The following is a 24189-nucleotide window of genomic DNA, read 5'->3' on the forward strand; positions in this document are numbered from 1 at the left end:
GTGGATTCCTTTTCAGGATAGCCAAAGGCATATTCATGCAAATCTAAAACAGTAAATATCATGGTAAAACATTTGATTAATCATTACATACCATCACATGGGTTTCCTAGAAAAATTTGATCAGACAATGGAACACATTTAAAAAACAAACTTCTACAAGCGGTAGAAAAGGCATTGGGATTAAAACACATTTGGTTCAGTGTATTATCCCCAATCCCAAGGACAGATTGAGCGAATAAATAGAAATATAAAATAAAAGTAAATTGGCTAAAGCATTGGCCTAATCAAATTTAAATTGGCTACAAGCTCTTCCTGTTGCATTAATTAATATGTATGGTTAAAAGTGACTAAACGAAAATGGTCTGCACCCAGGTGGACTGGACCCCACAAGGTGACGGAGAGGACATCTTGTGCAGTTCGCCTGCACGGAAAAGGGGACACGTGGTTCCACATCTCATCTACACAACCCGCCAGATCCGCCTCAGGCTCAGCAATCCCACCACCTGATGACCACCTGATGACAACCTGATGACCACCTGACGACCCAGGCTCAGCAATCCCACCCCCTGACGACCCGACCGGAAAACCACGTCTACTGATCCAGTGTCCAGTTGCCCCTATTGAGAGCATCATTCCATAAAAGGTTGAGTCACATATACGGGGGACATCTCTTAACTATCAACATGTGATACACATATGCTTATTCCACTGAAAAATCTTTTAATGAATCACATTGTTCTTTAATGCCACATAACTGCTAAATAACTTTCTCTCACCGATAAAGGGATGTTTCATTGTTGCGTGCTTTTGCTTCTTATTCTAATGATAATGTCCAATCTTTCTACACGACCCTTGCTTAACGTTGCGCCAGCCGTCTGCGACCATGACGCCGCTAATACCTTTTTCTCTGAAATGTTTATCTGCTTGTGTCGGACTCTTTTGAGTCCGAATGAGGGAATGTTGACATTCTGCTGTTTCAATTTAATTATAACTGTTTGATTTTAGTTATAACTGTTTAGATTTAGTCATAACTGCTTTAATTTCCTCAGCAAAGCTTGATGAGTGTAATAATGTGACGGAACGTTTAAAGATTCTTTCTTCCTTTTCCCGAGTAATTAGCCATCTGTTTTGGGGGAGAAAATGTGTTTAAAAGGATTCCTTTGTAAAGTTGTATTTGCTGCAAGGTGCCATTTTTGTCTGGGGCCTACTGTGTTTCCGCCCGGTTGGCCATCTGTCGGGGTGCCGGGTTGTCTGACCTACTATATTTCCACATCAATCGGCCATCTGTCCATGTGTATTGAGTACTGTCTGTCTTGGGACTTAGGGGCGGCACTGGAGATGGGCGGGGCTTAAGGGCAGCAAAGGAGGAAGAGGAAGGGGAGGGGTTTTTGGGGGCTGCTATGCTGAAACTATAAGAATGACTACAAGTGGGAGGGCACAGACACACACAAGGGGAACCACAGCGACTTTGTCTGTATCTTGTGTGTGTCCATAAATTTCTGTAAAATAAATCCTTTGAAGGACCTTCTGTTTGCGAGAGCCTCCACATCGCGTTAACTTACATTGCTGTTTCTGTATTTGGCAATTTGTAACTAATGGTTGTGTTTTTATAGTCAGGAACCCAGTTGCTGCCAGCAGGATCGAGCAAACTACATCAAACGACACCTTACAGTAACCAACTCCTCAAGATTCCCCTCCAATGGGCACTAAGGGTTAATATTCGGATTCACTGCATGCCAGTGGGTTAATTCTATAGCTGCTGTCTCCCCCCTGGCTGGGCGTGGGCGGCTCTGCCCCTCTGTTGGCTGCTGGGTGGCGGCTGCGTCTTGGCCGTCCCCTGGGTCTCTTGGGGGGTGCTGCGTTGTGGAGCTCTCCCTGGTGCGGCGCCGCCCCGTCGCTCCGGGCCCGGCGACGCGGTTCGGGGCCTGTGGGCCGCCGGGGTGCCCCGTGGTTCCCTCTCCCCTCCCCCTTCCTCCCCCTTACTGCCTCTCCCTCCTCGCCTCTCCCCGCCTGTCCTCCGCCTCTCTGTCCCTTCTCCCTCGTCACCCTTCCTCCTCCTCTCCCCCTCTCTCTGCAGCCCTGCCGCTGCCCCTTGCCCTTCTTGTCGTCTCCTTCCCCTGTCCGCCTTCCTCCCCTGGGCCGGGGGCTCCATCCATGGCCCGGGTCTCGGGGCTCCGGGGGCCGGGCGGGTGGGTGTACTTGTGTTGTGCCCGCCCCGCTCCGGTGGACCTCCTGGCACCTCGGGCGGGCCCCAGTATCCGAGGGGCGAGCCCTATCGCCTATGGGCGGGGGCGCCTCCTGCCCCCGCCTGGTGTTGGGGGGGGGGGGGGGCTGGTCGCTCGTCTTAACTCACTGCACTCGTTTTTCACAATGCACTTTGTTTATAGACATATAGAGCACATAACACACTTTGGGGGGTTGGGGTAGGGTGGAGACGTCTTCGCCCTACAACTCCCCTCCAATTTTAATGCACCACACAACTAGGGGGGGGCAGGTGTGTCGGGGTGGGGTGCCATCGGTTGGGGCAGACTGCAGTATAGAGCGGTGGGGTGCCTGGCGGGCCTGCAGTGCCCCGTCCTGCTGCGTTGGGTTGGGGGCGCGGGCCGTGTTGGGGTGGGGGGCGCTCCTGGGTTTGCTCTCCGGCCGGTGGCCCCTGTGGGGCCCGGGTGTTGTCCCTTGGCGCTGCCGTGGCCTGGGGGGCCCTGAGGTGTTGCGCTTGCTCTGTCCTGGCAGGGGTCGACGGCTCCCCTCTTTGGTGGAGATTTTCATGCATGCCAGGTCCACCACACCAGCATCTATCGAAACTCAAAAACAATCTGCTTCTTCCTCTGATGTTGAATCGGTGGAGGCTGGTGTCTGTGGATCTCACTGTGCTTCATCTGTCCTTCCTTCCTTTCCTCAGTCTCTCCTTTGGTCTCTTGAGGTCTCCCTAATTTGTTGGAATTTAGATGTTTCTGGGGTTGGTGAAAGACTCTGGTTGGTAACCCGGTGGGTAGTAGGTAATGTCTGGTCGGTGCTGGATTTCACTTTCCTTTGTTTTCTTTGATCCTTCCTCGGGTCTCCTGACAATCTCACGACTCTAGCTGGATTCTGAAATATTCGGTTTAGGTGAACGGTATGGGATTTTTAATAGGTTTTAGATTAACTAATGAATACACACTCACACACACGCACCCCCCCCCCCCCCCCGCACACACACACGCACATATCCATGGGTTAAAGTAAGCTCCCGTTTGAAACAAAACATCACAGTCATGAACGTAGCGATTTCCAGCTAGTAGTAATTCAGAGGTCCGTTTTATGTACCAGAAAGCTTGCCTTGGATCAATAAAGACTCGGTAGTCATCATGAAACCCGAGAAGCTTTACCAGACCTGTTGCAATATGATTGTCGCGTCGCTTGAAGGACATGACGCATATCCAATGACCGTAACCATGGACGCTGCCATATTGGTGTAGCATCGCTGAGAGTCTGGAGGCGCATCCATCTCAGCATGCTTTGCGGCGCTAAGGATTGAAATAGTGTTAAAAGTACATGTTCTGTGTTAATTATTTCTTTAGTTAGTGGTCTAGTTGTTTTTTAATTTTTTAGTGATGCTATCTAGTTCACTGTTATGTGGTGATTTTTGTTTTGCTGTGACACAGTGATTGTGCATGACGTGGAATAATGACTTTCCTACATTGTGTGGCTTTGAAAGTGAAGGTAATGGAGATCCTATGCTAACAGAAAGTAAATTGGGAACTGTGCCAAACTGCCTCATCAGCGCGACGTTGGGTTATATATATATATAGGGTGACACAAAAAAAACGGTCATCACCTAAACTTGAATAACTTTAGAATTAATTAATCAATTATTTTTATTTTTTAGATATACCAAGAACAATTAATGTTCTAAGAGCCTACCAAATTTGACCTTCAAGATGCCATGGACTGCTGAGGAAAATACAGTTATAGTTGAGGCATATTTTCGGCTCTCCCTTAGAGTGAGTGAGAAGCTCGGCCATCCGGGAGGGACTTACTGTCGAGCCGTTACTCCTCCGCATTGAGAGGAACCAGTTGAGGTGGCTGGGGCATCTGGTTCGGATGCCTCCTGGATGAAAAGGTGTTCCGGGCATGTCCCACCGGCGGGAGGCCCCGGGGACGACCCAGGACACGCTGAGAGACTATGTCTCTCGGCTGGCCTGGGAACGCCTTGGGATCCCACTGGAGGAGCTGGTTGAAGTGGCTGGGGAGACGGAAGTCTGGGACTGTGCATAACAGTGGTAAAGACACTAAGAGACAGATCTGCGATCAAAATTCTCAGCACAGACTCCTGGTTGATTCCAAGCTCCTGACTTTGCCGACGCACAGGCTTGCTGCTGCTGATGGGCTGCGGACAACAGAGTCTATGACAGCAGCAACGTTGTGTGGTGTCCTTGATGATTTCGGTCGTCCAGAGTGTGATTGTTTGTTAGTGTCTTTACCATTGAGGTTATGCACAGTCCCATGGGTTCTGAACTTGCTGACCAATCTGTAGATCATTGAGTGGACAGGAAATTCATGACATCCGAACCATTCTTTGAATTGCAATTGAGCTGCGTGGACTGTCTTCAGCCGCAAATATGCCTCAACTATAAATGTATTTTCCTCAGTAGTCCATGACATTTCGAAGGTCATTTGGTAGACTCTTAGAACATTAAACCTTCTTGGTAAATCTGAAGATTTTTTTTTTTAATTAAATATTTCTAAAGTTATTAAATTTTAGGTGGTATTTTTTTGTGTCACCCTGTATATTTATTTATTTCAATACTTTAAATGTATAGAATCGTATGCCGAGAAACTCGCGGCTTCAAAAGTCTTGGCCTATCGGCTCTTCAGATCAGTGGTTGGTCTTCTCTGATTCTTCTTCCAAGCATTCCGTTAACTCCTTGTGGCTGCGCTACAGCGCCACTCCAGACTTGGAATATACATTACAGCCGTTTAACATCCTGAGCGTCTTCTTTTGGACACACGCATGTCTTGAAACTCTTCTGTGTGTACAAGATTATTTTGAGGAGCGAAGCTGTCTTTGCTTCCATGTGAACAGGGGTTAAATACACCAACAATAATTGACATAACGAGACACACCTGGGCAAGACACAAGTGGCAGAGGGCACTGATTGGTTGACACACGAGGAAGGGCAGGCAAACACAGGTGGAGATGATAATGCTTGACGAGACGAGGGAGGCACACAAGGACAACATAACATAACAGATTATGACAGAAGCAAAGCCGGCTTCGTTCCTCAAACAAATCTCGTACACACAGAAGCATTTCAAGACTTGCGTGTGTCTTTCCCTTTTTTGATAGAGACTTGTGGTACCTTTAAGTACTCTGGGCAATACCCCTTTCCCTTTGGTGCAACCTGAATATTGATGCACGAGTAATGAAACCACTTAATGTGACATTTTGTATTGTCACACTAATTATATTATTCCGAACTCAACTTGGCCACAGAAACACCACGCTTGTTCTTTGCCACTTGTACTTGCAGCACAGTGATGGCATGTGATTCATTTCAGGTGCAAGATTGTGAGGAGGACACATTTATATATATATATAAACCCTGTGTAAACTTGCCAAATAATTCTGGCTAAATGGGTGTATCAAAAATGTGCTTGCTTTTTTAGCATATCAAACCCCAGAATTCTTCATCAAATAAAATTTGCTCAACATGCAAATCCTCTTCTGTCCAAACATAAAATAGGCTAATTATAGTTTACACACCCCACAATGGATGAGGTTGCACTTGGCAGAAATACTAGTGGTTTCGGTTAAATGACAGTTTTCCTTCACTGTCCTTTACCAAATCTATGAACATGTCGCAGGCAAATTTCTCATGATTTCATCCCCAGGTGGTAGCTTTTGATGTGAATTTGTATGACGAATGTCGCTGTAACCCTTTAGCCAAATTAGGGTTAAACGAGAGCAGGTGCGTGTGTGGTGGTAATGCCAGATTTAGGCCCTGTTCACATGGCTTCGTTCCTCAAGAAAATCTTGTACAAACAGAAAAGTTTCAGGACATACGAGTGTCCAAAAGAAGACGCTGAGGAGGACGTTTAATGGCTGTAATGTATATGCCAAGCCTGGAGTGGCGCTGTAGCGCAGCCACAGGCAGCCGAGAAACGTTTCTTAGGAGAAGCAATATGGCGGCCTCGCGGCTTTAAAAGTCTTGGCCTATCAGCTATCCAGTAATATATACAGATCAGTGAGACGAACACAGGAGAAGTGACAATGCCGGGTGATTAAAGTACAACAACATCATGCTAAATATTTTGCTGCAAAAGCATAAGCAAGCATTGTTGTTGACAGACTGGCGGGCTAGAATTGGAGCATATGTCATCAAACTACGAAAATGTGTCGTCATCAAGCTGTGACCTCTACGTCATCACTGGAGGAGTATCCCGCATATGGTGTCCACATTAGAATGTACGGGGCGCGTTTTGAAATATTTCCACTCTGGAGCTTGGTTCCAAAAAGTGATCGGTTTCAAGCTCCGTAACGACGACGCCGTGCGGACAAACTGCCCAAATGGTAAGAAACTTGTGCGGATACATTGAAACGGCCTTTCGTGTGGATGGGACCTCAGTGGAGTACCAGAGTGATTGCTGGGCTCCTGCATACGTGCTCACCAAGAGTGAAAGGTGCCACTTGCTACTCTCAGGATAGCGCACACTTTTAATGAAGCTCTGTGCTGGTTTTGTTTGATCAGTGCAACATGCAGTTTTCACCTTAGATGCTGTAATTCGGCCAGCACGAAATCTAAACCACAGTTTAGAGGAAGCTTGTTCCTTTGTAGATGCCTCAATTGCATTTGCTTGCACCTGTGATACTGAAATATCAACATATTTGCACAAGGACAATAGATCACTATAGTCTAATGTAAACTGCTTCATCTTTTCGCAGCTCAGTCAACACAGGAGGGAAATTTTTCTCCAATCGCTTTCGGAACAAAACTATCAGAATAAGGCCCAATCAAAATTGCAGACGTTGATCCAGTTGTACTGAGAGCACTGAATAATGATGACAGTTCATTACTGGTTGTCTTTGTGTTTCTCCAGTTGTAGCAGTAGAAACTTCACTAGCACTTTTTTCCTCAAGTGAATGTCCAAGAGCAGCACATTTCATCAAGCCAACTCTTTGACTTGGGATCGCTTTGTTACTGTGAAGTCGATCTTGCTCGTCACAAATGTCATTATTATAAATATTTCCGTTGCATTCCAATAAATCCAAAACATAAATTATACCCTTTTCAATCCAAACTTTATTGTATAAAGATTTATTTTTAATAGTAATATTACTATTATTCCAAAGGATTTCTTTATGAAGGGAAAAATTATGAACATGACATATGCCAATAATGCTTGTTGATGAAATTTCAAGAGTTTAACTGGCAATTTCGTAATGTCAAAATTACAACTTAATAAAAATCGTAGAATTCCAACTGTTTTAAATATATTATACGGAATAAAATTCCAGAGTGACAATGGGTGTTCTATACATTCCTTAAGCCATTTGATTTGAAAAGTTGAATTCAAATGAGAAAAATCTAAGAGTTTTAGTCCTCCCTCTGCTCTCTTCATTCTAAGAATTATTATTTTTTTTTAATTGTGACGCTTGTTTTTCTAAACAAAATGAACAAACAATTGTTAATATTTTTACAGAGTGAATCACTTACAAAAAGAGATAAAGCAGGATAAACAAATCTTGATACACCCTCAGCTTTAGACAGTAAGACCCTTCCAAATATTGAAATATTTCTTTGCAACCACGTGTTAAAGATTAACTTTGCTTTTTGGATCCTAGAGGAAAAGTTTAGAAGCAGTCTGCCGGAAGGGTGTCTTGTAATGTGAATCCCTAAATATTTAGTTTGCTTATCAGTAATATCAAATATAATTTGTTCATCAGTATTATACAGACATATCTCAGATTTGTTAATATTGAGGACTAAACCTGAAGCATCAGAACATTTCTGAGTAGTTTGGAGAGCTATCTTAATTTGAGACTCATCTTTTAGAAATAAAACTATCATTGGCGAGTTGGGAAATCTTTATCTCACAATCAAAAATAGATAGACCGTGAATATTGGAATTTTGGGAAATGCTCAATGATAAAAGTTCAGCAACTATGATAAAAAGAAAACACGAAATAGGACAGCCTTGACGCACACCTGTTGATACAAAAAATCTTTTGGACATCGTGGGATATAAGATAACTGAGCTGGTTATGTCTTTATAAAACATGGCAATTACATTGGTGAATTTGTTTCCAAAACCCAGAGTTTGCAAGGTCTGTATAATAAAGGGATGTTCTAGTGAATCAAATGCTTTGTAAAAGTCAAGAAAAAGCAGTAATGCATTTGAGTTTATAAGATCCGAATAATCAATTAGATCCAACACCAACCTAATATTAGAACTAATATGACGTTTGGTCATAAAGCCATTTTGATTTTCACTGATTATTTCTTCCAAATTCCATTTTAAGCGTTTAGCATAAACTTGTGCAATAATCTTATAATTTACATTAAGAAGAGAGATGGGTCTCCAATTTTCAATAATCAAGTGGTCTTTTCCGGGTTTGGGGATCAGGGTTAATAAACCTTGCTTCATTGTAGCTGTAATTTCTTGTCTTCGAATACAATCTCTAAACATAAGCAAAAGATGATCTTTAAGCAAGTCCCAAAAGGACAGGTAGAACTCTACCGTCGGACCATCATTTCCCGGGGACTTCTTTAAACCCATTGATTGAATAGCATAAAATATTCTGAACCTTAAAAAGTTCGGCATCACAATGGATATAAAGGTTTCAGTAATCTTTGGAGTAAACATCTTGATTCGGGTTCATAAACACATCACACTTTTTCTGATCGAATTTTGAGGTATAAAAGTTGCTATAAAATGAAGTAATATAATCAGAAATAATATTAGAGTTGGAGCTTATGACACCATTTATGTTAAGAGAAGTAATATCGGCATGCGCGTTCCTCTGTCTTGATGTAAATACATCGTGACGTCATCGTTTCCACCCACTAAAATGGCGGCGTCTCCCCAGAGCTTGTCTGCGAGGGGAGAACTTGTTTTTATCAAGACGTTGTTTCAATAAAAGTGTTAACACTATCACAACTACTGTGCTAAATGACGAATTAACTCCATCTTGATAAATCACGTGATCGATGTCCGCGCAACCCGCGGCTGCCGCGGGGCTGATCCGATTAAACGGGGGAGCATATAAACGGCAGCTCGGAATGGATCATGTCACATGTAACCAGGTGACCAGAGATCTTCATTCGGAATGATTTCAATCGGAATGACTAAAAAGTCTCCATGTAAACCCGGCTAATGATATTGAAACCACTGACCATATGCTCTTTTCATGTCCAATAATATAACTATTCTGGAAGGATGCATCTTTGGATCACTTCTATGATCACTTCATTTCCAGCTTCTTTATCCAGAAATCATACAACTTTAAAAAAGTGGGGTTTTTTTTACTTACTTTTTACTCATTTTATGTATGGCAAAATTATTCATCCACAGGAAGAAGTAAAAAATAAAATAAATCAAACCTCGTTTTTCAAATATTTTATATTGGAATTTGTCATATATATTAAGTCATTAAAATTGATTAAAAGACCAAAAGTACAAATCATATATAATATCATGAAGGAATAGCCCCCTTGTATTGTGCTGAATATGACCTGATTCCGTGGCAGTTGATGTTGATTTGTGTTGAAAATGGATTGATTGTTGCCAATTTTGAGTTTTACTTACTGCTTCGTTTAAATAAACAGTTGAGGGGTGGGGTATGGAGGTAAATATGGTGCAAAAGTAACTTGTACCTGTAATAAAAAAATTGTAGTTGTAGTCAAAAAAAAAAGTTTACATATAGAAAAAAGTATAGAATTGTATTTGTAGAAGTCGTGATTTGTACCTGTAAAAAAAAAAATGGTGCCTGTATTTTTTTTGTACCTGTCCCCCCCAAAAAATTGTACCTCTACAATTTTTTTTTACCTGTACAAAAAAAAAATTGTACCTGTAGAAAAACGGGTACATTTGAATCTGTAAAAGTCGTGATTTGTACCTGTGGAAATGACAACTTGTAGTCAAAGAAGTTTTTATCATTAATATGCACAAGTCTGGTGTTGAGCAGCAATCTGGGGTGGGCCCTGATTGAGGGAATAGAGGGGGGAAACCTGACCCATGTAGGTGGGAAGGCATTTTTTATGTGACTAAATAGTTTTTTCCTCTATTTATGTAGAGCACTTATAATGATGATAATCATTATAGGGCATCTTGGAGTTACACTTGATGTGGGACTTCTATACGAATTAGTTTAATTAAAGTGATTGATTTTGTAAACAGTGAAATGGTGAGATATGATTTTCATGGACTTTTTATTTTTATTACATGAAATAAGTGAGGCAAGCTTATGAGATTATTCTCATTTAATTAAAAATAAACTAACATTTGACCTAGTTACTTTTGTTAAAGTAGCTTGGTGACAGTGACACAGATAGACTAGCATTTCAAAAGCAGAATAGCCAATATTTATATTCAAATAAGAGTAATGTTACAGTGGAAAATTTAACTCAAGTAGAAATTAAAAGTGCAGAAAAAATACTTGCACAAATATTTGAGTACTGTGAGTAATGAGTAAACTAAGAGTGTAGGAGCCTTTTTGCAAAGCATACATTACAAAAATACATTTATCAAGAAATTGTAATATTTAAAATAAAATTATTAAATACAGATGATAAAGGGTTGAGGTTAAAATACCTGTAGCGGCTTAAAAATTAACTCGCAGTAAAAACCTTTTTGGTTTCATTTTATTATGATAGTAAGAGTACAGATACTTGAATATGTTACTCAAGTACAAGAAAAAATAAAGATACTCTAATTTTTTCAAAAGTTACTCAAATACAAGCAGCTGAGGACTGTCCACTTTTGGTTATAGGTTTAGGCTATATTGTAAAACATTCAGTGTGTGTATGAGGTTTTTTTTGTAGATTTTTTTCTTTTTTTTTTACAGGTACAAGTTACTTTTGTACCAGATTTGCCTCCATACTATCTTTATACATGAATATACGTAAATTGTGAATGCACCAAAACGACCTCGACCCCTTTGCATTATTTTTATTTGCCAATGTGTATGTTTACAAGTGTTAAGAATGATCATTTGAATTTCACTGCAAAACTTGTTTTAACAACACATGGGATACTGTATGTACAGTATAGGATTTTGAAATAAAAACGGCAAATATGTCATCATGAACTCACATCAAATAAAAGGATGTCAAGCTTAATATATCTCAGTTACAGGTAGTTTTTGAAGACATTAAAGAAGTGCAGGAACAAGCTATTGACCGTATGTTTACACTGTCTCAACTATGACAATACAAATGGCCCAGGTAAAAGGAAATACATTCAGGACAGAAAGTCTCAGTCCAAAGGTAGGCTTCAAATCTTTAAATGAAAATTGTGACTTCAATGTGTTCAGTTTTCGTGACAATTTACAACATGAGATGAGCTAGCTAGCACCAGATTACGAGCTATGATCGTACAATAAATCTTACCTTCATACTAAAACTTATTTCTTTCTGCCCACTTTCAGTGCTCTGCATGTCAACCAACGTTTAAGCTGTTCCACACGGTGTTTGTATATTGAACCATGTTGAAATGTTCACGCCTGAGAGTCCTCTTCTTCCAAAACGACGTGTAAACTGGTGTAGCTACTCTGTTTGTTTGGAATTTCGGACCTGTGCATATTGCTAAAAACGTGGCGTCATTTGAGATCAACCCACTGTCGTTCGCTGAACCAATGAGGTTGAGCTTAAGACCGCCCAAATCCTCCAGAGTCCGCCCTCTTCTCTATGAGTAAAAATCACGGAGCTCTAGAAGTACGAATCAGTTTTGCACCATCTGTAGCGAGAAATTTGGTGCAAAAGTCACGTGACTGGAGAGCAGCAGAAAAACCACTTGTGACTCCTAGTGGCGACTTCTTTGACTACAAGTTGTCATTTCTACAGGTACAAATCACGACTTTTACAGATACAAATTTACACTTTTTTTCTACTGGTAATTTTTTTTTGTACAGTTAAAAAAAAAAGTGTACAGGTACAACAATTTTTTTTACAGGCACAATTTTTTTTTACAGGTACAAATCACGACTTCTGCACCATATTTACCTCCATAGTATGGGTGTAATTTGACCCGGAAACACTGGATCCATTCCACGTCATTTGGTGACCTAAAATGGCGGAGCCGCAGTCAGAGGTGGATGTATTGGTCCGAAGAGTAGTTAAAGACATTACTAATGCATTTAAGAAGAACCCTAATATGTAAGTTTGACTATCTATGATATGTACTGACTAAAACGGCGTTTTTCTAGTCAAGGACTGTGTCGTCGCTATTGACCAGCGGGTTGTGTGGGCCTGGAATGTGAGCGCATCAAGCAAAGTTTACTGTTCTTTTTCCGTTTCTTGGGTCCTCTGTTCTAGTCTGTTTAACCATGTAAAAGCAAGCATAGGAATGACGTGTTTTGTATAGAACGGTGCGATCGTCCATTGACTACGTATCTGTTGCTCTGACATGTTAGGTTACATTTAACACTGCCGTTTTTATTACAATGTCATTTGAAATAGCAATTTGCTATATAATCTCCGATGCCGTCAGAGGTTATACGGTACTACTCAATCATAGCAGAACTAGAGATATGTCACCACTAATGTTTATACATGGCAGTGGATATTTTTGCCATGACCGGCAACTTTCTAGGTAGCGCTATTTTGCCGTGAATGGATGTGATTGGTCAATCGTCGGACCGACTCACGCACTCTGCGTGGTTCCTGCCTCGTTTCGCAACACAGAAAGGGTTTTCTGTTACCTGGCTATAGCCAGATTGATAATTGTGCCCAGGGCCGGACTGAGACTCATTTTCAACCCTGGAGTTTCAGGGCTTAGACCGGCCCACTTTAGTTTACATCATTTTAATGAAGATGTATCATTTTTGGGCATATTAGTGTATCAATCTAAAATAGTTTAGCATTCCATCCAATGTCGATATTTATAGTGCATTTGATTAAAAAAAAAAACTATAATTTTACATTAACATCAAGGAATATGAATATATACATAAGATATGAACACTTACACTTGATTTTTTTCCCACAAACTCTCAACCGCCATAAATATAAAATATAATGCAGGTAAGGGGACAGTAAGACAGGGTATGAGACAAAAATTTTTTTTTTCATAAGCGCTCATACTATTTAACTGCAAGTCTGCAATCAAACTTTTACTTCCTTATAAGTGTTGTGAGCTAATATGGGTTTTCAATACTATTAGCAAGGGCAGGGTTTTTATAAAATCAAACAAAATGGTTGTTTGTCACATTTCAAAACCAATCTTTTCTACAGGTCCAGCCTAGTATTTTTTTCTCTTCCTCAAACTCATGGCCAGTCTTACCCTTGCTGAGGTCTGCGTGTTCGTTTTCTTCTTTTATTAAATTACTAATAATAGTTACATTACATTACATCTCAATGTAACTTGCTGACAAATACACTCGTGGAAAAAAGATCAGGCAAACATTGGATAATGGTTTGCACATTATCAAAGTGTCTGGTTTGTGTTGTGCTAATGTGCTATATGGTATCTTACTCTTGACATTGCACTAGCTTTTACCCGTGTCATCTCTGTCAGGAGCACACGCTTCAGGACTCTGTGACAATTAAAAAAAAAACATTCAAGTTTGGCTGCATCAAGCCTTTTCGGCGCCACCCTTTCTCTTTCTGTGTTCTATCTTTGTGTGTTTATTTCTGCGTGTGTCTCTCCCGTCGTGTCAAGCTAAGCTATTAATTCATTCAAGCTACACTATTAATTAGTTTACATTACAGCAGCAAATGTACTCTTCTCAAATTCCATGCTACACATACTGATTGGCAGGCAGGCAGGCAGGGAGCTTTACCAGCTAAAAATGCACAAAGCGCCTCTTTCTGTTCAACATTCAACAAGGAAATGGTGAGTAATTTGCAAGAACAGAATTAATTACAGCGCCCATTTGTCCATGTTAGGTTAGTTTGTTTCCTACAGTGTTGGCGATTCCTGTTATCGTCAGAGCTGCATATCCCGCCCCCAAACACAATGTTGCTCTGTGATTTATTGGTCCGAACCATCGGTGAAAATCAACAGGCTCGGTGATGTATTCTTGGGAGTTTGTGAACTCACAAATACTGCGAGAATTTAGATTGCAGAGCAAGGTTAAGATCTGGTGCTATCGGCATTACCAGCCTAACCATAACCATCAGAGAACATAAGCGTGCCAGTGAGTCACAAGCTTACAAATTCACGAAAATATCAAATTTTTACGAGGCCGTTTCATTGCGTTTTTTTACCAAAGCAACCATTAAATCATACTATTTGTACTTGTACTCTTTCTTTAAAATGCTTTTATTGTGATTATTTCTCATGTAGGTACACATTCAATGGTGCAGAATTTGTATTACTTGTATTTCCCACGTGATTCATGGCAAAATAGCGCTAGGTGGCGAGTTGCCGGTCACGGCAAAATATCCACTTTGTTATACTCAGGACTGAAAATACCTCACCTTTTGGCAACATTTTCCGTTTTTAATCCCAAATAGGTCACCTGCGTGAATCGTGCACACCCGATATACTAAAATAATAATATTCTGGGAGAGGGGATGGGTGCAGGGGCCGTTGTGTAGTAGTGTTAATTACTTAAACGGAAACTAAACAGAAATAATTTCGTCAACATATTTTTCATCGGACTAAAACTAGACTAGAAGGCTAAAACCCTCATTAATAAATAATACCTAAATCAGTATGCATTTTCGTCGACTAAAGATGAGATGAAAATGTACTTCACTTAATAAAAACTAGACTAAAATCTATGAAGACATTTTAGTTCATGAACAAAAACGAGACAAATTATATTATTTTGTACAATCTTGTCTCTGCTAATCTGTCACTGTGACACTCATGATGTGACACAGTGACACACTCCCTTTCGAATCTGCAGCTAGCAAGTGCAACATGCACAAACACATGGGAAAGACAGGAGGTGAATTCACGGTGAAAGGTAAACAAAGAAAGAAAGAAGTAAATTATAGTTATAAGGTAACATTAATCCAACGGCTATAACGTTCCAACAATACTGTTAATCCGACCGCTAACTAATGCTGGCTAATTTACTAGCTCCTAGCATGGAGCCATAGTAGCCACTTGTTGATATACTGTAATTAGGGCTGGGCAATATGGCCAAAAAATAAAATCTCGATTTTTAAAAATCATTCAGGACAATTAAAATTTTAATCGATTTTATTCTAATAAACCCAACAAACATTTATTTTAAGGTTTCATTTATTCAAAATTAATTCCTGTGCAAAAAATTTCATACAACAATAATGTATACTAATTCTAAATAAATTAACATTCATAGTTTGTTCTTAAATGCCACAATTAAAAGTTGGTAGCTATTCTAAACATGTCTTGTAAACCACCCATCCAGCATTCTACCACTTGGGCAAAATTACAAAAACATTTGAATGTAACAGAACATAAGAACAACAGCTTTTAATAATCCAGAAGACAAAATTCGATTTCACGACTTTGCAAATTTTCAACAATTAGATTTTTAAAATGACAATGTATTGAATTAATTTGATTTATTGCCCAGCCCTAATTGTAATTGTGTGTCAAGTTGTTTTTCATCAAAAAATTGAGAGAACATTTTATGTGAAATAGTTTTCGACCCAAGATGTCCAACATAATATGCTGACAAAAAAATACGGGGTTTAAATGATTGTCCTGACTAAAACTAGACTAAAACGTTGACATTTTTGTTGACTAAAACTAGACGAATACAACTTTCTTGGACTAAAATAAAGACTAAAATGCTAGATTTATAATGGACTAAAAATGTCCTAAATAAAAACGGGATGAGGTTGACTAACTATGATAAAAACTACACGTGATTGAAACTGGACTAAAACTGAGACTAAATTTAAAATTGCCAGATAAAATTAACACGATGTGTAGTCTGTGGAACAAACTCAATCTGGGGCCAATGAACCATTTTGAACACAGTTAATTTTTGTTCAAGGGTGCCAGGTTTTCTCTTGTTAGACCACATCTACTACTATCGGATCATTCCTCGTTCATTTCAGGCTCCGAAGCTCTGGAATGACCGCCCACTGTCTATGCGTTTGCTTGATTCTGTTGATGCTTTTAAGAGCCAACTTAAAACATTCGTTTTTCCAAGCTTTCTGATTTCTCCTGATCATGTGCTGTCTTTTTTACCTTTATTTTGTTTGACTTCTTGAATTTTGTATTATTATTTTTTTATCTGAGTGATAAATTTTGCCTGTGAAGCACACACAACTTTTTGTCTGTGAAAGGTGCTATATAAATATAATTGTCTTACTTACAAGAAGAAAACCTGGGTAAACACACCGTAAATGAGCTTTAATTCGGCGGAAAAGGCCATTGTGAGTGAGTGATACTCAACACTGTCACTCGCGGCAGGGCAAATCGGAGAGTCAACTGGCAGATGTATACCCATTTTTGCTCTATTAGCTAATATCTTTCAAATTGACGTAGGAGGAAACATCTAGTAAACATACTTATTACTTATACTAGTCATATAAATTTCAGAACCTGTACTTTTTTTTTTTTACTTTTACTTGAGTAATTATTTGAGTGAGTACTTTTACCCAAGTTTTTTTACACAAGTAATTGTACTTTTATTGAAGTAGAGAGTGTCAGTACTTTTCCCATTCTCTGGCCAAAGGTTTTGAAACTGAAAATTGTTGTGTTCTTGAATTTCGCAAAATATAAAAATGTATTAAAAATAAGTGTTTGAAACAATTTTTCGGGTCAAATTTTTTTTTTTTGATTCACTTCGTTCATTCTTTTGAATAAATTATTTTCACTTTTCGCTTCCAAATAGAATTTGACATTTGAGGTCTTATTTCTTTCAGTTGCGTTTTTCATCATTTGAGATCTTATTTTTTTTTTACAGTTTCAAAGCTTATTTTTTTCAGTTTCAAATCTTTTTTTTGTGTTTGACACTTTGACCCGAAATTCACGTGGGGGCGTGGTATCAACTGACCGGGGCGTGGAATCACGAGTACCAGCTGCACAAAAATGCTTTGTAACCACCCCCGAGTGACAGTGCACATAGGAAACAAAAGACATTTAACACAATACTTACACCATTCAGACAACTTTATTCCGCCACTCTCATCACAACTGCAAAATAACTTTCTTCCCCGAGACCCTCCTTGACATAAATGAAATAGCACTGCCACCGAGCGGTGTGGTTTGTAAAGGTTATCATTTAAATTTAACTAGGGATGCACGCTAATGCTATTTTCAACCGATACAATAAACCAATAATTTAGAAAGTGCCAATAAGTAATATACTACTATAAGTCTAACATGTACAAATACATTGAAACATTGTGCAAAGCACCATAAAGCTGAATTTTATTGGTATATCTGTGTAGCGATTATTTGGGTTGCCGTAATGGCTTATGAGAAATTTAGACGGGACTGAGGGGAGTTGTAATTTCCTCAGCAACCTCTGGGGCACCACGTTGACTTTGCTTGTTTGTAGGAGCAAAAACGATAAAAATCCTATTATCAAGTATTCATAATCTGAAGTTGCTACTTTAGTTAATCATGGAGTTCTTTGCTTTCATAAAATAATTACTAATCCACTCAGTAAACACAAATGATTCTGCAGAAATTGAATTTCTAGACAACAAATTTATTTAGTAAACACACATATATCAGTCACAGCCTAACCTGTTAATGAAACGGAATAAAAAATGCGAATCAAAGATAAAAAGAAAACATGCAACCTAACTAACTAAGATAAAAAAAAAGGTAGATGAAAAAGGTAGATGGGGAATAAAGATGGAAGCGTTTCGACCTCTCAAACCTTTTATGTTTGAATAAAAGCCTTGCACTAGTAGTATATGGTCAGATTGCAATGCAGGCGCAATTTATGGACAGTCGCACGGGAAAGGTTCAGTCGCACGGGAAAGGTTCAGTCGCACGGGGGAGAGAGAGACACTCGAGCGTCAATCCTCGGTTGAATGCTGGAATGCTGCGCCAGGTCTCCGGTTGGTGTCGAGGTGCACGTGGAGGCCGCGGCCGGTCCTTGGCTGGCGCACGTCCAGCTGGAATGCTGCCCAGGAGTCTCTGGCTGCTGGTCGGTGATGCACGCGTGGCGTGGGGGTCGCGGCAGGTCCTTGTGTGGGGGCGCTGCGGGGGCTCACTGCTGGACAGACACGCGCGCCTTAGGGATGCGCACGGTGTTTGCGAGTCCTTGCTTGAAGCGTGCTTTGGGATGCGCGTTGTGGCTCAAGTTCGGGGCTCAAAAGAAAAAGCCGCATGGTCACCCTCAGCGACCACGTTTCTCGTGAGGATCAGGAAAAGTTCATGGGGCCAGACGTAAGGTGGAGAGAGGGCGGAAGAGTTGCAGGAAAGAGAGAGTCCTTGAGCAGTTCATGGGGCGAAGGAGAGGGGTAGAGTTGCAGGAAAAGAGTGTCCTTGAGCAGTTCATAGGGCGAAGGAGAGGGGAAGAGTTGCAGGAAAAGAGAGTGAGATTCCTTCGTTCGCTGGCTTTTAAACTGTGTAACCAGGGGGCCGGTCCGTAGTCCCGCCTCTTCCGTCGACTGAGACCAAGCTTTTGGGATAGTATTTGATAATTTTTGATCAGAATTGACAAGCCAGATGCTTCATTTATCATTCTGAACACATTTCAAACATTACCGCGATCATAAGGTTATTGAATCCGCTAAGCTTACTAATTAGCTAAATTTAGGTGGCTACAGAAATTACACAAATCATTCATTTGAGATAGACATACAGGTTGTGTACAAAAATAAACAACAAAAGTCACTTGATGTCAGTCAAGTACATAGAGTCCGTGTATGTCCCGAATTATGTAGACTTCAGATTAATTAGGAGCGGCAGGATTCTTAAGGATAACCGATAGTGACCACTGGAGGGCACTGTTGTACCATATAACTTCCAAGGGGCATTGTTTCCCAAAAAACACATGACTAATTCCTGTGGATAGACCAGACCATAAAAGATGGTCTGGGGGACTGCTTATCAGACAGGATTTCAGGTCTGTCTGCGTTTCCTGTGGGTTATAAAATGAAATCCAGTCCCTGCTGGAGGGAAACTCAAAGAGCCCTTTTTGAACTGAAAACACAGAGTTAAGAACCCCCCCCCCACACACACACACACACACACACACACATTCCCAAGGGGGAAATGTTTAAAAAGGCAAATAAAATTGAAAAATTGAGGGTGACTGGCAATATTCGCTACATCTGCTTCAAAGACAACCAGTAACTCATTTTGACTTTGCCAAAACAAAGACAGTCATGTTTTAAAAAACTGTGAGGGTAACATTTTGGGGGGGGGGGGGGACGGTAAATAAAGCCCACACTGGCGACTGCCATGTCACCATGATGCATCTTCTGTGAACATGAGGTTGCGCGCATTATAATGTCACAAATATGCGACACTACCATAGAGGAGGGGTTGAGGAGTTGACCACAACTTGAGCCACAACCACAACAGATGGACCAACGTGACATGTCTATTATTATCGGCGTATTTCTTTATTATCTGGTTTATCTGTAAGACGTCAAATTGGATGATTAATTGCCGATAAATATCGGGGGATTTCTTTTATTATCTGGTTTGACGTAAAATTGGTCGGTAATTGCGATATTGCGGCCACCAATATTATTGTGCATCCCTAAATTGAACAACAATCTCCATTCTCCTTTAAAAAATAAATATAATGAACTTATAAGAAAACAAATGAATATTATACACATGTATAACATAAATGTGTTATATGTGCTAGGGGTGTAACAAAAAAAATTTGAACCTGAAATCCGGTTTGATTTGAACGATGCGAGTGCGCCTGGTCTAAAAATAGCTCAAACCGGCCGATGGCGTCAAAACGTTATAAATCGATTTTTATGTTGCTGGTGCAATTACAGGGTGCACGCTCCCCGTTCGCCACGTCACCAATGACGAAGAGGGGGGAAAAACATGGCCATGTGCAATTTGCATACAGTAATCCCACAATCCTCAATGCGGCCAGTGACTCATGTGATTGGTTACAGTTCATTCCCAACGTTGCTCCAAGCCAATGACACGTTGCTTATATCTGTTGGCGCGGCATGCTACTGCTAGCGAGTTTTAGCAAACAAGCCGTTCTGTCGTGACCCGAGGAGGGAGGAAAACGGGAATATTGTGTCTGTTTCTGCTCCAAAACTTAACTATATAGCCTCCGAGTCACATAAAACGACTTTGAATTACCCCCTGGGCTTGCTCGAAATTTGCGGGGGGAAATGAAAGATGACAGGACGTCCAGGACACGAACCCTTGTCAGATCTTAATGGCTTGGCAGCGTCCCCTACACGAACCCTTGTCAGATCTTAATGGCTTGGCAGCGTCCCCTGACACGACGAGGAATACAGAAACTTTTTTTAACTTTAGTGTGTAAAAACTGCGGTAAAGCTAGCCACCTCTTCTTTTTATAGAGTCAAGCCAGCCGCTCTTCATTTCATGTTCTGTTTGCCCTTTTCTGGGATTTACGGTAGTGTGCGCAAAGGGATGCTAGCGCGGAGAACGACATAGAGTTTTCAAAAATAAAAGTCAGATTTTCAAAATAAAATGTTCCTGACAAGCAGTTTAAAAGATTCATTTTTTATTTTTTATTTATTAAATGGAAAACAGTTAATATTCAGTATAATACATAAATAATTCACGTTTCATTGGGTATGCACTCTTTTGGGTAAATAGTTTCCATGACCTGGAAGCTATTGAGCAAAAATGCTAATTTTTTTAGGAAAAAAATCATTGAAAATAAGAGATCTAAAATGAAAAAATAAGAGTTGTGCAACATCCAGCAGACATGCCACTACCATGCAGCACTGATTTGGGGTCAATAGCTAATTTTTGCAGAAAAAAAAAAAATATATATATATATATATATATATATTAAAAAAACAACAAAAAAAAAACACTAAAAACAAGTGGACTTTTCATTATTGATCTTCGATTATTTTTTATATTGTTTGTCCTGTAAATATTAGCATTTTTGCTCAATAGCTTCCAGGTCATGTGACCTGTTGACTCCAAATTAGTGATGCATCATAGTGGCATATCTGCTGAATGTTTCACAAAACTTATTTTTTCATTTTTTCGGTCTCCATTTATTTTTAATAAAAAAAAATTCCAACAAAAATAAGCATTTTTGCTAAATAGCTTCCAGGTTATGTGATCTATTGACCCCAAACCAGTGCTGTATCATAGTGGCATATCTGCTGGATGTTGCACACATTAAAATTTTTAATATTAGGTCTCCACTATTTTTTTTCTCAACAAAGTTAGCATTTTTGCTCAATAGCTTCCAGGTCATGTGACCTATTGACCCAAAATCAGTGCTGCATGGTAGTGGCATGTCTACTGGATGTTGCACACCTCTTATTGTTTCATTTTAGATCTCCTCTAATTTTTAATGAATTTTTTCCTACAAAAATTAGCATTTTTGCTCAATAGCTTACAGGTCATGGGAGCTATTTACCCCAAATCAGTGCTGCATCATAGTGGCATGTCGGCTGGATGATGCACACACCTTTTTTTCTCAATTTTGACCTTTCTCTCATTTTCAAATAACTTAATACTGTACATATCAACATTCCAGCTCAATACCAGGTCATGGAACCTATTTACCCTAAAAGAGTGCATACACAATGAAACGTGAATTAGTGATGTATTATACTGAATAAACTGTTTTCCATTTAAAACAGAAAAAAAATATTTTAAACTGCTTGTCAATAAGATTTTATTTTGAAAATCGGATGTCGCATACTACTGTAAATCCTATAAGGGGGAAAAACAGAAAGGGCAAACGTGAAATGAAGAGCGGCTGGCTTGACTCCGTAAAAAGAAAAGGCAGATAGCTTTACCGCAGTGTGTAAAAATAGGATGGATAATCAGACGCTTTCACGAGAGGTAAGTCAGCCAGGGATGACGAGCATGAAGGTTGAACATCAACAGTTACGTACGTGGTCATGAACTGTTTTGGAACCCATTTAATTGTATTTTCTTGTGTTATTGAGAACACAAGAAAATAAAATTGAATTCACCATATAAACTCAGCACTGATTTACGTAACATAATTGTCATTGATTGTCGTATTTATGGTATTACAGTTTCAACTGCAGTAATCATGACAAAACGTTGTTATTATATGTATTATAATAAAATTGCATGAGGAAAATATAGGGGTAACTAACTGCCTGTATGCAGACACAAAAATAAATAAATGAAAATGTCACTGTACCACCATTTGGACCAGCATTATAATACAATAACATAGTGGAGCTGAGTGTTCTTAAAAATTAGGTTGAGGTTTTATTCCTAAAATAAATTAGTATTTATTATTGTAGGCCACTGCATCAAACATTAATACTGTGCTTGAATGTAGGAAAATAAAAGTGTTGTGTGATAATGATATTCGAATGTATTGAAAAATATTGAATACAAATCATACTCAAATAAAAGTTCAAAAAACAACATTGCCTAAACATTAAAGAACCTTAAAATAAGGCTAGTATTGGCACAGATACCTGGTACTCGCCCATCAATACTTACAAGTTTTGCATTTTATTAGGCAGAGGCATGTTAAAATAGCATTTTAAAAGACTGATACTTACTAATTTGGTCTCTTAACATGTCGGAGCAGAACATATGCAAAAATGTTGATGGCTGTTTTCCAAATTTAAAGCAGATGTTTGCATATGTCCAAATTATGAGATTTAGATCATTTAAAATTAAACAAGGTATTCAAGCGATTAATGGAGTATCAAAATAATTATAAATGAATTTGGCAGTTGAATAGTTGTCAAGTATCCATCCACACCAAGTAAAATAAAAAGCAGAGAAGAAACACCTTAAGTTTCTCTCTTTTCTCGTTGTTGTGATTTTCGTCGCGCGTTGCTTGGGTGACGTTACAAGAGAAACCGTCGCACGCGTTTACGTATCGATCGAAACTTGTTACGTCGCGAAATGGGTCGTACTCTGAAGTGGAGACACAGCCACAAGCGGGCCGGCTGAGAGGACGGTTCCTGTGAAAGTCCCTACCCCCCTCCTCATACCCGAACGTCCTGCGGTGGAAACACGGCTATTGAGAGCCTTGAATAACATGGCTAAAGATTCTCCCTTTTTGGTCAGGCAGTCTGCCAGTTTGATTTGATCTGATCCTTATTTATCTCGAACAAGTACAAAAAAAAAAGTATTAACTAAAAAGGTCATACAAAGTGTTTGGTTCATCTTTTATTGGTGTACAGAAGAATATTTGTTGCATACGATTCTTACCCGTGTTGTTTAGCCTTAAACCCATTGTCTCCTTCCCTAGTGATGAGATTGGTGTGATTCCATGTCCGGAGGGACGTTACAACCGCAGCCCCATCATCGTGGTGGAGAACAAGCTGGGTGTTGAGAGCTGGTGTGTCAAGTTTCTGCTGCCATATGTACACAACAAGTTGTTGCTCTACCGCCAGCGGAAACATTGGCTGGATAAGGAAGGTAATTAACCGCAGTCAGTATCCAGACTTGACTAGTGTTTTGTCTAGAACCAAAGTGTTAAGCCCGGCCGCTTGAAGATGATTCTAAAAATATTGTTCAGGGCTGTCAGGATTTGTTTATGCATGTTACTCCTTTGGATAGTTGAAATCTGTCAAATCAAAGTAACCAATTGCTGTATAGGCAGCAAAGATCCTGAGATTCTTCAAACCAACACTCGTTGCAGTTGTTTCAGTGTTAAGTTTTCATACTGGTTCCTACATTAAGCATTTTTGAGTGGTGTCCCTGTTCGGGCACTATTGCCACTTTTCCATTAGCCCCAGACAGTACGGCACGACACTACACTGCACATTTGTATTACAACAGGCGTACGGCGGGATAAAGGCGGTATAAAATGAAAGTGACCAAACATGGACACTCACAGTGTGTGGGGTTCTGCCTTAACATTTCTTGGGATGCTCCAATCTGATACGTGGATCGGGTATCAGCCCAGATATTGGGGGGAAAAAAGACGGATCGGGTATT

General features: G+C 39.9%; 2 protein-coding genes across 4 annotated transcripts in view; one reads left to right on the forward strand and one right to left on the reverse strand.

Moving 5' to 3' along the window:
* LOC147174825 (uncharacterized) overlaps positions 1–11739 on the reverse strand; it is a 78741-nt gene extending 67002 nt beyond the window's left edge. For both annotated transcript variants that reach the window (XR_015094903.1, XM_086076841.1), the window contains exon 1: positions 11592–11739. Coding sequence is in view for 1 of the 2 variants with exons in the window: in XM_086076841.1 (XP_085932967.1) it covers positions 11592–11639 (48 nt within the window). In the remaining variant the exon portion in view is untranslated. The remainder of the gene's footprint in view (positions 1–11591) is intronic.
* Positions 11740–12238: 499 nt separating this feature from the next.
* The window catches only part of ptar1 (protein prenyltransferase alpha subunit repeat containing 1), a 92994-nt gene continuing 81043 nt past the window's right edge, over positions 12239–24189 (forward strand). For both annotated transcript variants that reach the window (XM_086075129.1, XM_086075130.1), the window contains exons 1-2: positions 12239–12356; positions 23498–23667. In XM_086075129.1, coding sequence (XP_085931255.1) covers positions 12271–12356; positions 23498–23667 — 256 coding nt within the window. In that variant the 5' untranslated portion in view covers positions 12239–12270. The remainder of the gene's footprint in view (positions 12357–23497; positions 23668–24189) is intronic.

The sequence above is a fragment of the Leptonotus elevatus genome, chromosome 5, assembly GCF_054856555.1.
Source record: "Leptonotus elevatus isolate MCC_2025b chromosome 5, RoL_Lele_1.0, whole genome shotgun sequence".
Lineage (NCBI taxonomy): Eukaryota > Metazoa > Chordata > Actinopteri > Syngnathiformes > Syngnathidae > Leptonotus > Leptonotus elevatus.